General features: G+C 39.9%; 1 protein-coding gene across 2 annotated transcripts in view; it reads right to left on the bottom strand.

Moving 5' to 3' along the window:
- The window catches only part of DPY19L3 (dpy-19 like C-mannosyltransferase 3), a 33,965-nt gene extending 24,171 nt beyond the window's left edge, over positions 1-9,794 (bottom strand). The window contains exons 1-5 of one of the 2 annotated variants that reach the window (XM_088062174.1): positions 9,689-9,794; positions 9,412-9,473; positions 8,479-8,621; positions 6,841-6,974; positions 424-514 (exon numbers count right to left, since the gene is read on the bottom strand). In XM_088062174.1, the coding sequence (XP_087918300.1) occupies positions 424-514; positions 6,841-6,974; positions 8,479-8,581 (328 nt within the window). In that variant the 5' untranslated portion in view covers positions 8,582-8,621; positions 9,412-9,473; positions 9,689-9,794. The remainder of the gene's footprint in view (positions 1-423; positions 515-6,840; positions 6,975-8,478; positions 8,622-9,411; positions 9,474-9,688) is intronic. The other variant, XM_088062173.1, reaches the window with a different exon arrangement.
- Between the last annotated feature and the right edge of the window lie 2,970 nt (positions 9,795-12,764).

The following is a 12,764-nucleotide window of genomic DNA, read 5'->3' as shown; positions in this document are numbered from 1 at the left end:
GGAAGCTGCTCCTTGTGTCACTTACTGTCCAGGAATACAGCAAAAAACATTGCCCCTTCCCAGAAATAGCTCATAGCTCAAAATAAACAAGAGAACAATAAAAAAGAGAGGAATAAAAGTGAAAGTAATAAACTGAATAAACCAGTAAGCTGAAACCTTAACAGATATGAAAGTTGTCCCTCAAAGTGATTGCCTTCATCAGCATGTGAAGGTGTGGCACAGAAACGAATGCATCATTGTGAAATTTATTATGCCCATAACTTAGTGGCTCCCTGGCACAGGAACAGAATAAATCTGTCTCCAGTACAATTGTTACACTACCTTTCATAGTTACAGTATGCCTTGTTCTCAATTATATTGGGAAAAAACCCAACCAAACCTACAAACAGTCAGCTGCAAAACTTACTTTACAGTTTACAATACCTTGCTGTATGGAAGCAGCCTGAATCATCTGTTTGTAGTAGGAATAATAAAGTCCACACTCGGTTCTGAATGAAATTTCTCTTTCAACCTCCTGCAAGTGAAGTTCAACAGTAAATTCACTTTCCATCTGCTTTTCACCATCATGCAAAGCTGCCTTCAATTCCTGCTGCACCAGGGAATTGACCTCCAGAGAGTCTCAGTCTTTGGGTTTCACATTCTAAGCAACTTAGTGCAACTAAAGGTAAACACACATCAACAAATTAGGGTGAGAGGCAAATGGCTGGGGTGTAAATGACTCTTTTAACTGGGGAAATGTGCATGTTTTTTGTGATTCTGATATGCTGCTTGGAAATATTTTGGGTATTTCACTATTTTTTTGTAATATCACAAGCTTACATTGGCACAGTGGCCCACAGGTGGACTGTAAAGCTGCATATCCATGCTTTGTGCATTTAACCTTTTTTCCCAGATGTAGTTATTCCATTGTGCTCCATAGCTTTGCCAGCTCAAGGCTCCATTAATTCAGTGTGCTATGTGGGGGCTGCACTGTAATGCCAGGGATACTTCAGCTGGCAGGGGATGCTGCTGCCCACTTGTTCAACTCTGCTTCTTGCAGGAAGCCAGCTGTCATCGCTCTCATTCTTAAATTACAGGTGAAAGGAAAAGGGACTCTTTACTTGCCTTTAGGGCTAGGTGAACTTCATATTTCTAATTAAAAATGTTCAAATTATTTGAACTAGGTACACTTCAAACCAGGTACATCTCAAACTATGCCTTTTTCTTGGCTGATACTGCAGCAGATGGAGTCTGGTAAGATCTGATAGCTGTCTGCTTTGGAATGCACTTCCTTTTGTTACCTCATTAGTTGTGAAGACCTAATGTAATTTAACAAATCCACAGCTTTGGGCAACCACATTAAAACAAAGATGGCACAAACAGCCTATCTGATGAGAACTAACAATCGACTTATACACAACTGTTCTATTACCAGTGATCCTTTTAGTAGTTTGTATAATAACATTCCAGCAAATGTATCTCCTAAGCAGTAAATTAGAAAAGGTCTTTATCCAGTTAGAAAAAGTTTATATTGAGATTTGAAAATCCAGTGAAATCCCTGTATGTGGTATATGCAAGCCACTAAAAAATTGGTATGGTTTATAAAAATAACCTTATGAATTCATCTTTCTGTACAAAAGAATCTTACTGAAACAACAGAATATTACTTTTTCAGAGACTTTTATGAATGCCATTCTTGTTAATGCAACCTTGCACAGAACCCCAAGACTTTTAACTTCTTATACAGTCCCAACTCTTATGCTGGAGCAGAATCAATTCTATTTCACAGCTAACATAAAGCTTGACAAAAAACCCTGTTCTTTTCTCCTCTACTGCCCAGTACAGGTTCTTATCTCAAAGCATGTATTTTACTGAAGTCAGCAGTTGACAAACCAATATTAGTTCTGGCCTGAGAAAAGTCAATAGATAAAACCACAACTGATTCAATCTAAGTTCACAATTAAACTCTCCAGCTGCCATGTGACATATAAATCATCATCACACTCTATGCAAAATGAAAGGGCTGGATTTTGAACAAGCTCTACTTTCAAATTCATCACTACTGAAAAGTTTTCTAATATCAAAAAGTGGCTGACTCTTAAATGCTCATTAAAAAAAAAGAAAAAAAATAGAAAAAAAAAAGAATGCAAACATTCGGAATTTATTAAGGGGGAGAGAGGAGTCACAGAAGGGGATCTAATTAGCAAAAATGCATTCAAACATGATTAATTTGTAATCCTGGCACCAGCTGTATTCAACCAAATGCTATACTTTATGAGACAAACACTAGTGAGTTTTACATCTGTTTCATGCTAAGATAACATCTGTTTTATTCACTCAAAATACTTTTCCAGTTCTACAGCAATTTATACTTTTCGTAGCATTCCACGTCAATAAAAATCTACAGACTTATGGGTAAACATTGTAAAAGCACATGCCTATCTGTCTGGATATTCACTTTGTGAGGTTGTAACAAAGAAGTTATCACTGTTCCAAGGGAAAAATAAAGAACACTGCCCTCTGGGACACAGAGAGCTGCTTGTTATTTCAATTTATGCAATTGTACCCTAATAATGTTAAGCATTCACAACCAAATACAAAGGACTTTCTCTCAAGGGCAGTGCAAAATTTTAGAGCTTATGATTCCTCCAACTCCTTAACCACGTCCTTCAGAATGCTGAGCAAGCAGACAAAGTCTGAGATGAGTTTTTCTATAAATAATGAGCATAAATAAAGCTCCAATTACTTTTCTTTTTTTGAGATAGCTAAAACAAAACTCGTATAATTGGAACTATTTATTAGTTTTCCAATTGAAGACCAGGAAGATTTGAAAATTTTCTCAAGTCTACAAGTGGAAACTCAACACACAGCTGCTGTCAATGTTCCCAGCTGAGAACAAGCCTTCAGCAAATATATTTAATCCTTGGACAGTTCTCCTGGCTGGTTAACCTCAAGCCCATCTGTTTGAGTGGCATGTTCAAGATCTGATCTGATCCAAAGTAAAAGTACCCCTAACACCTTCACAGTAACTTTCTGTGGAAAACTACTGCCAAAGTCCTGGATGCCCTCCTTACCTCTGTGCCTGAACATTCGCTTTGTGCAGTTCTCATGACCTGTTTCCCTGCTTTTCTTCATAGAATCATTGAATGTTTGGGGCTGGAAGGGACCTTAAAGCCCATCCAGTGCCACTCTATGCACTATCCCAGGTTGCTCCAACCTGGCCTCAGGCACTTCCAGGGATCCAGGGTTAGCTACAGCTTCTCTGGGCAATAATCACTGGTTTATATTCAAAATGAACAAATCAAAAATACAAGCCCTTCACAGACTAAATCCTGGCATTCTTCTGCTGAAAGACTTACAATCTTATATTTTCATTCCTGACTTCCTACAAGCAGCAATTTTATTAAAGGAAAAATCAATAACAGTATCTAAATGCTTACTCAGAAGGGGCGAAGAAGAAATGAATGCTCTGAAGTTTATAGGTTTTTTCTACAGTAATAATTTGCTACGTGGCCTTGGCTCATTCCTGTTCAAAGCTTCTTCAGAATCTGCAGTTGAATAAGCAATGCAATGGCTGACAGGAGAGGTGGCCCCCCATTTTGTTATTTGCATAGCAGATTCTGTTCCCAGAAGATGCTACACTGCAGGGGCAGCCACTAAATTGCTACTGAAAATCACTGAAAATAGACAAGCCATTTCAGATGTGTTATGCCAGAACATTTACAGAAAACTGAGAATGGTTTTTTGGATAAGAAATCTGTTTTGACTTCCACCATCACAAACAGAAATGTTTGTTGGTTTAATGTATATGAGAAGGGATTCAAAATTTTTTCTCCAAAGTTATTTGATCAAGGTAAGAGATTATAACCTGTGATCCCTGCTGGAAGGGGACATGGACACAGCTTCTGACTAAGTGTCATGATATGCTGAATCTTTTCTATTTTGTATTTTTGGTCATTCTTTCAGGAAGTCTTGAAATAAAAAAAGAAATGGAGCAATTATGTACCTCCTTCATCGCACAAACCACTCTTCAAGATGTGCTTTTTCAGTTTTTCTGGTAACACAATGGTACATCTTTCTCCTGTGACCATGGCTAATTGATAATAGCAGGCACATTTACCAGCAAACAAGAACAAGACTCGCACACAGAGCAGCAGCTGAAATCAATGCACTGTTGAAAGCCATATTCAAAATACAGCAAAACAGTTTAACAACGACCAGACAGTTTTTCTACTTGGGTGAACCATTGCTGGAAGACACCCAAAACTGAACTGGCTTTCGATGAATTACAATTGAAATTACAGAAAGGCAATCACTGCAAGTGTGTGTGTGAGTCCTGACTCCAATTATTTAGGAGTTAGGAGTCATGACTTTGCATAATAATGTCTTTTTACTTCCAATTTTTAGGGTTGAGTACAACTGCATACTTTTCAAATATGCAGTTGCGGTGTTCATGTATCAGTAGGGTCTTCAGAACAAAAATTCCACCTTTTGCACCTAAAAGGTGCAGGTACAATCATCTGCCTGGTGCAAAAGCATCAGAAAAACACTACAGACCTTCTTCAAAGGGAACATATATATATTACATCTCTGTATTAATTAAGTTGCTACACAGACCCTTCTGGGCACAAATTCTTATCACCTGACTAATTGTAGCTTTTTGGATGAAAGGAATGAAGTTCAGAGAAATAATACATTGCTATATATTTTTGTATCAGATTTCAGCAACATAAATCCTCAAATTCTCCCAATTTACAGCCAATACAGGGTGACCCAAGTTAACAGTTTAAAATATATGGGAGTAGAAGTGATTTAGAATTTTTATTTTCTATGTTGCAAAGCAGTGGTGATGCTCTACTGTATTTCACAGGCATGGGGATTAATAAAACACTGGATGTCTGTTTGTAATGGATCCATTTATTCTATGTTATGTTTAATAAAAATATAATGAAATGAGATAACCTCTGCATTTCACTAAGCAAGGCATGCAATAATTGTGGGGCAAGGATCAGACTACAGTTCTCCCTTCCGAGAATCTGGGCAAGGGTATGAACTAAAATAAAACTTATTATTTTCAAACTTTTGGAAAGTTCAGTTAATACCTGCAAAACTATATGCTTTGGCCAAACTATAAAATGTTAGAGAGAAAAAAGCAAATTTTCCACTTATTTTCCATGTAATTTTTGAGGGTCTTCTCTTTCTTAGTATATAGTATGTGCTGTAATGAAAAGACTAGCCAATTCAGAAGTGCTGGAAAACATGTACAGACCCCTGCAGAGACCACAATCCTACACACAGGCACAGAGACATCTGTGGATTGTTTTACAGATACTGGGATGAGCCTTCCTGCCTCAGCTTTGCAGGAAATTTCAGACTCTTCATATGCAGTCTTCCCATACTACTCCTAAAGCAGTATGTTATTTAAAATGAGCACTGCAGCCAGATCATATCCCCCTAAAGAAGGAACACTGTGACACCAGAGTGTGTCTGCAGCTCTTTCTCCTTTACCCTGCTGGTAGATGAACTTAATGCTTTTTAGAATCTTTCCATCCAATTGGCTGAAATTGTTCTTGTTGCAGTGTTACCAGCTATCCATCACCTCCATGGGATGAAACGACAACTACAGACACACTAGAACTCAGACTACAAAAACTAGAGGGGTTTATTTCAGCTTTGGTATCTAATGGTATTCTAGTGTACTTAAAATGAAAACAGTAATTATCAAATAAAACGACTGCTTCACCCATTGAGGGGACATCTTAATTACAACTACAGCACTGCTTATTTCAGCAAACTCCGTGCTCCCCTGGGTCAGTCTGGCAGAATAAAGAAGATTTATCCATTATGTCCATACACTGCCACAAGCCCATGCCTGCTTGTACTTTGAAATGTACAACAGCCTGAAATGATTCACTACTTGCTTTTGGAAGGAAAAGGCAAACCCAAGGTGCACCTTCAATATATTGTGTACAATCTCTATATAATCAAGGGAAGATAAGGGTGGGTACAACCCAGTATTATATGTATAATACAACAGCAATTGCTGCAGCAAATGCAAATTATTTGTATTAGGGGAATATAAATGTTTCTGGGGCACAAAAAGTGTGTAGCATAGAAAAGACATATTGCAAGGCAAGTATTCCAGTTAAATATATGTACTCTTTGAACAAGACAATACACAGACCTAGCAGAATGGATTTTAGGCATCTGAAAGGAAAATGAATCACCTGATCTTTTCTCAGGTTAAATTTAGCTGTGGGTACAGCTGCATTATTTTCTCTGCAGTGATTCTATGAATAGTCAGTCCTAGGTCTTGGGAATGGTTGGGTTTACATTAGTGAATGGCAGAAATATGTTTTGAGGTTTGCACATTTAGGATGACATGATATAAAATTAGTATTGAATACTAAGAGACTGTCCCTAAACTGTATTACAATACCACAGTGTAAATACAATTCAAGAACTGTGTGCCAAGATTTTGCATATTATTTCTTTACCTATTGGTTTTTATATTAATTTTAGATTGCGGTGGATAAAAGTAAGATGATTATAGAAAAACATACAGTAAAATGCTGAAATTCTATTGTAGATAAAGATTAATTTTTGGAAGAACCATAGTTACAACTGAGACAGGAGCTCTCTAGCAATATTTTTAGAGAGAAAATTGGGGACAGGTATTTATAGAGCTGATGAAGTATGGTGGGAAGGGAAGCACAGCCTTTTTTAAATTAAATTTTTAAAAATGAAATATTCTGGTGTTGAGCGGGTTACAAGACAAATACACAAAAAAATGAAATTTCAACTAATTCTCATATTAATGCTCCACAAAACTAATGATGAAATTAGGAAAACAACTGTTACCTTGATATTGGAAAACCACAGGTCATTTTCATGCAGTGTAGCCACATAAACAGAAGTAAGAAGTCCAACAGAGATGGCAACAATTCCACCAACAGTTATTGAGAGTATGTTCCACACCTTTCCACCTGGAGGATCTTGGAAGAAAAGTATTTCAGTCTGTACTTGTGAAACATTATTATTGAACCTATAGAGATTTTGGAAAGCCATTTATCCACCGCCTATGCCAGTACAGTTTACATTCTGCAAGTAACAGGACACCTGGTTTTAACACATCTTTATGGAGATGTGGTTTTTATTTTCTCATATAGGAAAATCAGAGTATTTTATTTACATATAAAGTGAAATAAAGTGTGCCTTAACTGTTATACTTTAAATATAAGAACACCATGATCCTATACAAGTTTAGCTCAATGCTATACCTAATTTGTAAATCTGAATTGGAATATCACCCAGAAATTTTTAAATTCAAGCGATACAGGATGACTGACGACAAAGTAAGAAATTCACATCTCCCTCACAGGTCTAAAAATAGTTGGTTTTTTGGGGGGTTTGCTCAGTTTTTACAAAAAAACAACAGTGAAGGTTCAGAAGCCTCACTAAATACCCACAAAGAGACTGAAGAACAGCCAAAGCAGCCTTTGATGATGGATGGTGTCATGCCTGGAATTGCAGACGGCTCCTGCTGACACCAGAGCAAGGTCAGGGATGGGATGACGGCAAAGGAAGGAGGTGTCCCGGGTACCTCCAGGCCCTCACTGTGCACTCACATTCCTGGGGCTTGAGTTTGTTGGGGTTTTTGTATTTTCAGTGTTAATGTAAGGTTTAATATGGATTAGTGATCTGGAATTGTATCTTTGAAATGGCTATTTTATACTGTGAGTGACATCCACTTATGAGTTGCAACTATGCAATTCTATGGAACTGAGGGCTGGGCTACAGGAGAACTATGATCACATGCCCTTTTTGTATACAGCCTAAGTGTGTTTGTACAGAAACGACAATGGAACTTTCCTTTCATCTGCCCAAATGCAGAGAAACATTTAGAATTTAGATCAAAATATGCCTTAAAATAAGTTAATCTAAAAATCCCCCCCAAAACAAGGAACTTTGTCAGCTCTAAAGCTATAATTCCATACAAAAATGTTGTCAGAATTTCATTATTTAAACAGATCCTGGAATTAAGACACTTAATGACTCTCTTTTAAATTTACCTAACCAGTGGCCTATAAATTAAAGAGCAAAAGTCTGCAGTTAAATCCAGATTTCATATGCAACCTGCCTATTTTTAAATACACTTCATTAGTTGTCTTCAAATCCTTTTACATTACCAATGATTTGGACTGGGATTCTTTCAAGAACTTTGGATCATTTTATTTGGCTACATACAATCTGATAGTGTGTCACCAATAATAAATTGAAAAAGTTCTTCTCACCAATTCAAATTAGGATTTAAAAACAGAGATAAGATTGACATGCAGCAATCTGCATGAGACCCTCTGTCTCATGCAATTCATTTTGGTGACATTCAAGTATGGAAATGCATTTGGCACATACTCATTGTTCTGAGCAGAGCTTAGGACAGATCAAAACAAAACACTACTAAAAAGCCATAATGTCACTTTGTTTTTCATTACTCACCAGGCGGAATTTTCCCATCAGGCTTCACGTTTGTCTCCTCTGAAGGCTGATCTTCAGCTGCTTCTGTGCTTTTTCCAACCCTTCTCTGTCTTACGGTTGTCATGATGTCAGTCACTTTAATTCATTATTCTTCAGCCTGACTCCTAAATGGACACACACAAGCAATGCATCTTCCTACCCAAACAGTCACTCAATAGTGTATAAAATATGTGAAAATAAAACCACATCTCACTGACATCACAGACTTTGACTTCTAGAACTCCACTGCACATAACATCTATCTTAACAAAATGCAGCATTTTTCTTAAAATCTGTACCACTCAGCAAATGAAAGTACAGAAAACATCGTCTTAGAATTACAAAGACTAACATTCACCCTTTTACATACTCTTGAACAGGTTTTCAGAATTATTCATTATTTTGACTGCCCTCATTTTTTAGCCCTTGACTCAAAACACACACCAGGCTCCCCTTTTTAAAAAAGTCTGAGCTCTTCAAATTAAAACTAGTCTTTTCAGCGTATTTTAGCTGGGCATATCAAATATGAATTTAAATGCTGGCTTTCAGGAAATCCCAAAAAAAAGGGGATCAAGAGATGCAGAAAACGATGCCAGGGAACACTTGTGTTACAAAAAGCTAGAGACAGCATTAAAAGAATACTTGATGTTTGACGCACGGTAGGATTTGAGAGCAGCACAAGAGCCAGAGCTCGGCCGGTCCCTGCCCGCCGGTGTCCCGGGCTCCGAGCGGCGCTCCCGGCGGGCAGGGCCGCCTCACCCCCGGCACCGACCGCGGCACCCCGGCAGCAACAGCTGCTTGTGCTCCGCCGCTGGAGCCGTGCTGCTGCCGGCAGCGCTGCAGGGAGCACGCCTCAACCGCACAACTTTGTTTAAAGCTTTTGCAGCGGATTAGCTTCGCCTCCTCCTCACACACCTGGGAAAACGCACGGGCAATTTGGCCAGCTTACGCTTCGGAAGAGCCGGTTTGCAGCACACCTGATAATGCATTAACAAAGGCAAGATGCTCATCCCCACCCCGCTCGGTGCCAGCGCTCCTGACGCGCCGCTGCCCCAGGTCCCAGCCCGGCCCCGCCGCCGCGGAGAGCCGGGCCGGGGCAGGGCCGGGCCGGGGCAGGGCCGGGCCCGGGGCTCCCCGCGGCCTGCGCGGCCCCGCCGAGGCTGCCCCCGCCCGCCCCCCCCGGCCCCGGTACCTGCGGGCGCCCCGCGGGCCGCGGCCGCTGCTGCGGGAGCCGCCCGGGCCCCGCCGCGGGCAGGCACGGGGGAAGGGAAGGGAAGGGAAGGGAAAGGGGAAGGGGCGGGCGCGGCGCCGGGTGCTCGGCCCTGCCGGGCGGAGACCGGGAGCCGGGGCGGGCACAGCCGCCCGTCACAGGCCCGGCCCCCCCGCCCCGGCTGCCTCTCCATCGCTGGGTTGAACGCCCCGGGGCGGGCGTGCGGCGGAAATCCGGCCCGGCGAGGCACAGCGGGCGCTCGGAGCCGAACAGCCCTCGGTGGGAAAGCGGCTCTGGGACCCGGGAGCGCGGCCGAGGGTCCCGCTGTCCCGCCGGGCTGCAGTCGGCGGGGACGATGCTTTGCTAAAATAATGCCCTTGAATTTGTTTGTAGCGGTTTTTTTTAATGTATTTTAATGTATTTCTCACCTCCTCACGCCCCGACATAGTACCATATATGTGTGATTTTACAATTGAAATTAGAGCTGTGTTCTGCTCAACGCCTTATAAGCTCCATTGTATTTCTTGCTTAACTGCACCATAAACGTTTAAAGGGGGAAAAGACCTTTTGTAGCTGGAAGATAACGGCAATACCAGACTTTGTTCTACTTAATGGGTAGAACCCACACCTGCGATAAGTCTTTATTGTAAGTTTTATTTGCACTATCTTTAGTAATTGTAGAAAAAACCATGCCCCATGAAGCCATAACCAACAAACCGACCCCAGGTCCTATCACAGGAGGCTGATTTTCCAATAATCCATACAAATTCGGTGGAATTGTCGGGAAGAGAGTTCTTCGGGACAATATTTAGATTCTCCATCACAATTAGATAGTACAGCAATTCTTTTAGTTTTTTTTTTTTTTTCCTCTCATCCCACAACCTTGGTTCATTGTAAAACTTGCTGTTTTGAGCAGGAAGAGCCATGAAATTCATAGAAAGCATGCTCAGAGACACCAAGAAAATTAAGTAGTAATCATCCTGGTCATTCTGAACTTAGAAGCCATTGACACTAGAAATTAGGAAATTTTTCAGTATCTACTCTGCATGTTTATTTTGTAAGTATTTTTATAGAACCAACAGAATTATCTTACTTCCTCTGATCAAGCCCTCCAAACAGTTGAACATTTCTACTGTAAGTCAATTTACAGCCATATTTCTTTTGGTTTTGTTTTTTTGAGCAATAAGGCAGGTCATACATTTGTGGGGAATGCTTTAAATAAGAAAAAATAAATAAATATGGGCCTTACCATGGGTATTAAATTTACTGTACTTTTACCACTGCTGCATCATAGATGTCATGTATTTGTTGAAATGAACATATTGTATACATACAAGAAATTTTCCAGTGTAGATAAACACCTTGAGTGTGTGTAGGTTTTTGTGTAAAGCAGATAATGTACTTACATTTCTAAGAAAGGGGATGCTGTGGAAGGTATTTCCTGGAATAAAAGTTCTACTTATCCACTACTTGTAAAGAGGCCAATGCAAAGTAAATTCTACAAGAACAAGCAGTTACAGAAATGGTTTAGAAAACATAATCGGTGAAGAGCTTTAGAAATCCCTGAGAAGAAGGCAGTTGTGTTAATTCTCCTGTGTTTTATGACCCTGTGCATGGATGTAATGGATTTGTATGAGATAAGTCACCGTGCTCTGCTAAAGTTTTCCGTTTTGTGAGGAATGATTGCACAAGACCAGCAGTACAAATCTCAGTGGCATTCCTGAAATACTAACACAACCTCCACTGCAGAATAGTGTCATTAGAACTAAAAAGTTTCTGTAATATAAAAGTGCTGCACAGCCTTACACAGATAATGTATCTAAATACTCAGCAATCACCTTCCTTCTGAAATACTAACACTTACTGTTCAAGTTTCAAATAGCAAAAGATTAGATAGTAGGGGAAATAGAATATGTATTTCTCCTCAATTCTTTATATTTTAACAAGTCATTTCCTGTTGCAGTAAGTGCTTAAATACACCACTAGGAAAAAGATGGAGTAATTATTTATTCTCACTGAAACAATTTATTATTTAGGCAACATGTCTGTTGATAAAAATTTAATGTTTCAACTTATGAGAATGCAGAAGAACTAAAGAGCTTCCAGATGGATATTAATATCTGAAAATTGTATTATAAAATGTAAATTAAAAGTCACCAAACTGTAGCTTGCAATCCGTAATACTGATGATGATATCATTACTGTAATGTTAGAATACTGTTGCAATGCTAGCTTCTTACTTGCCAAAATAACAAAAGGATATTTAACACTATTCTGTTTGCTCATTCTGTTCCAACTAGATCAAAGTAGCAGAGTGTTCATATGTTAGTAGCAAGTTACCCATAATCCAGCAAATGCCAGACGTCAACAAACCACTACAAACAGGAAATGGTTGGAAGAAACTTTAAATTCAGTTTATTTGCCTTTTCTCTTCGATCGTCCCATGCAGTACTGTAGAAAGAGCTACCAAGAACTAGAAAAGCAAGAGGACTCAAGTTCTGCCCCAGTAAATTTTAGAGTCTAAACCTGCAATGTTTTAAGTTGCTGTTCAGCAGCCTTGTGGTAGGTGGCAAACCTGCCAAATTTCTGGGTTCTCACTTTTCTCAACTTTTAAAGCTTTTCAGGGTCCTGAAGTTTTTGCTTTTGGGCAAAAAAAAAAACCCTTGGTTTTACCAGTCATGAATTTCATTACCTAGCTAATCTTAAGCCAGTTCTAATGGTGTCTCCCTTCCTGAGTGGCTCTGTCTGACAGCTCTTCTCCGAGCACACCTCGAAGGGATGCAAAACAAAATCTCACTGTGGTGCGCCAGCTTTCTGCAGCAATTCCAACCCTAAACACTTGCCAGAGATGGAGCACAGTGTTTGAATCCCACCACTGCTGTGTGGCTCTGGCTCCTTTTCTCCCAAAACCCCTCAGTGCTGCTCTATCCCAGCCAGCCCTGTGCCTGCTTCTATCTGTGATCACACATGACCAGGTTATTTATGGGGGGAAGAAACTTCTGATGAGGCTCTTGTGCTTTATTCACTTGAAGTGAGGAAGGTGTTGTAGCCCAGTAAA

This window comes from Pseudopodoces humilis, chromosome 14, assembly GCF_049639895.1.
Source record: "Pseudopodoces humilis isolate 2021_Gansu_Grassland_sample_001 chromosome 14, ASM4963989v1, whole genome shotgun sequence".
NCBI classification, from domain to species: domain Eukaryota; kingdom Metazoa; phylum Chordata; class Aves; order Passeriformes; family Paridae; genus Pseudopodoces; species Pseudopodoces humilis.
Note: the sequence above shows the minus strand (reverse complement) of the source record. Positions and strands in the feature narration are given on the sequence as shown.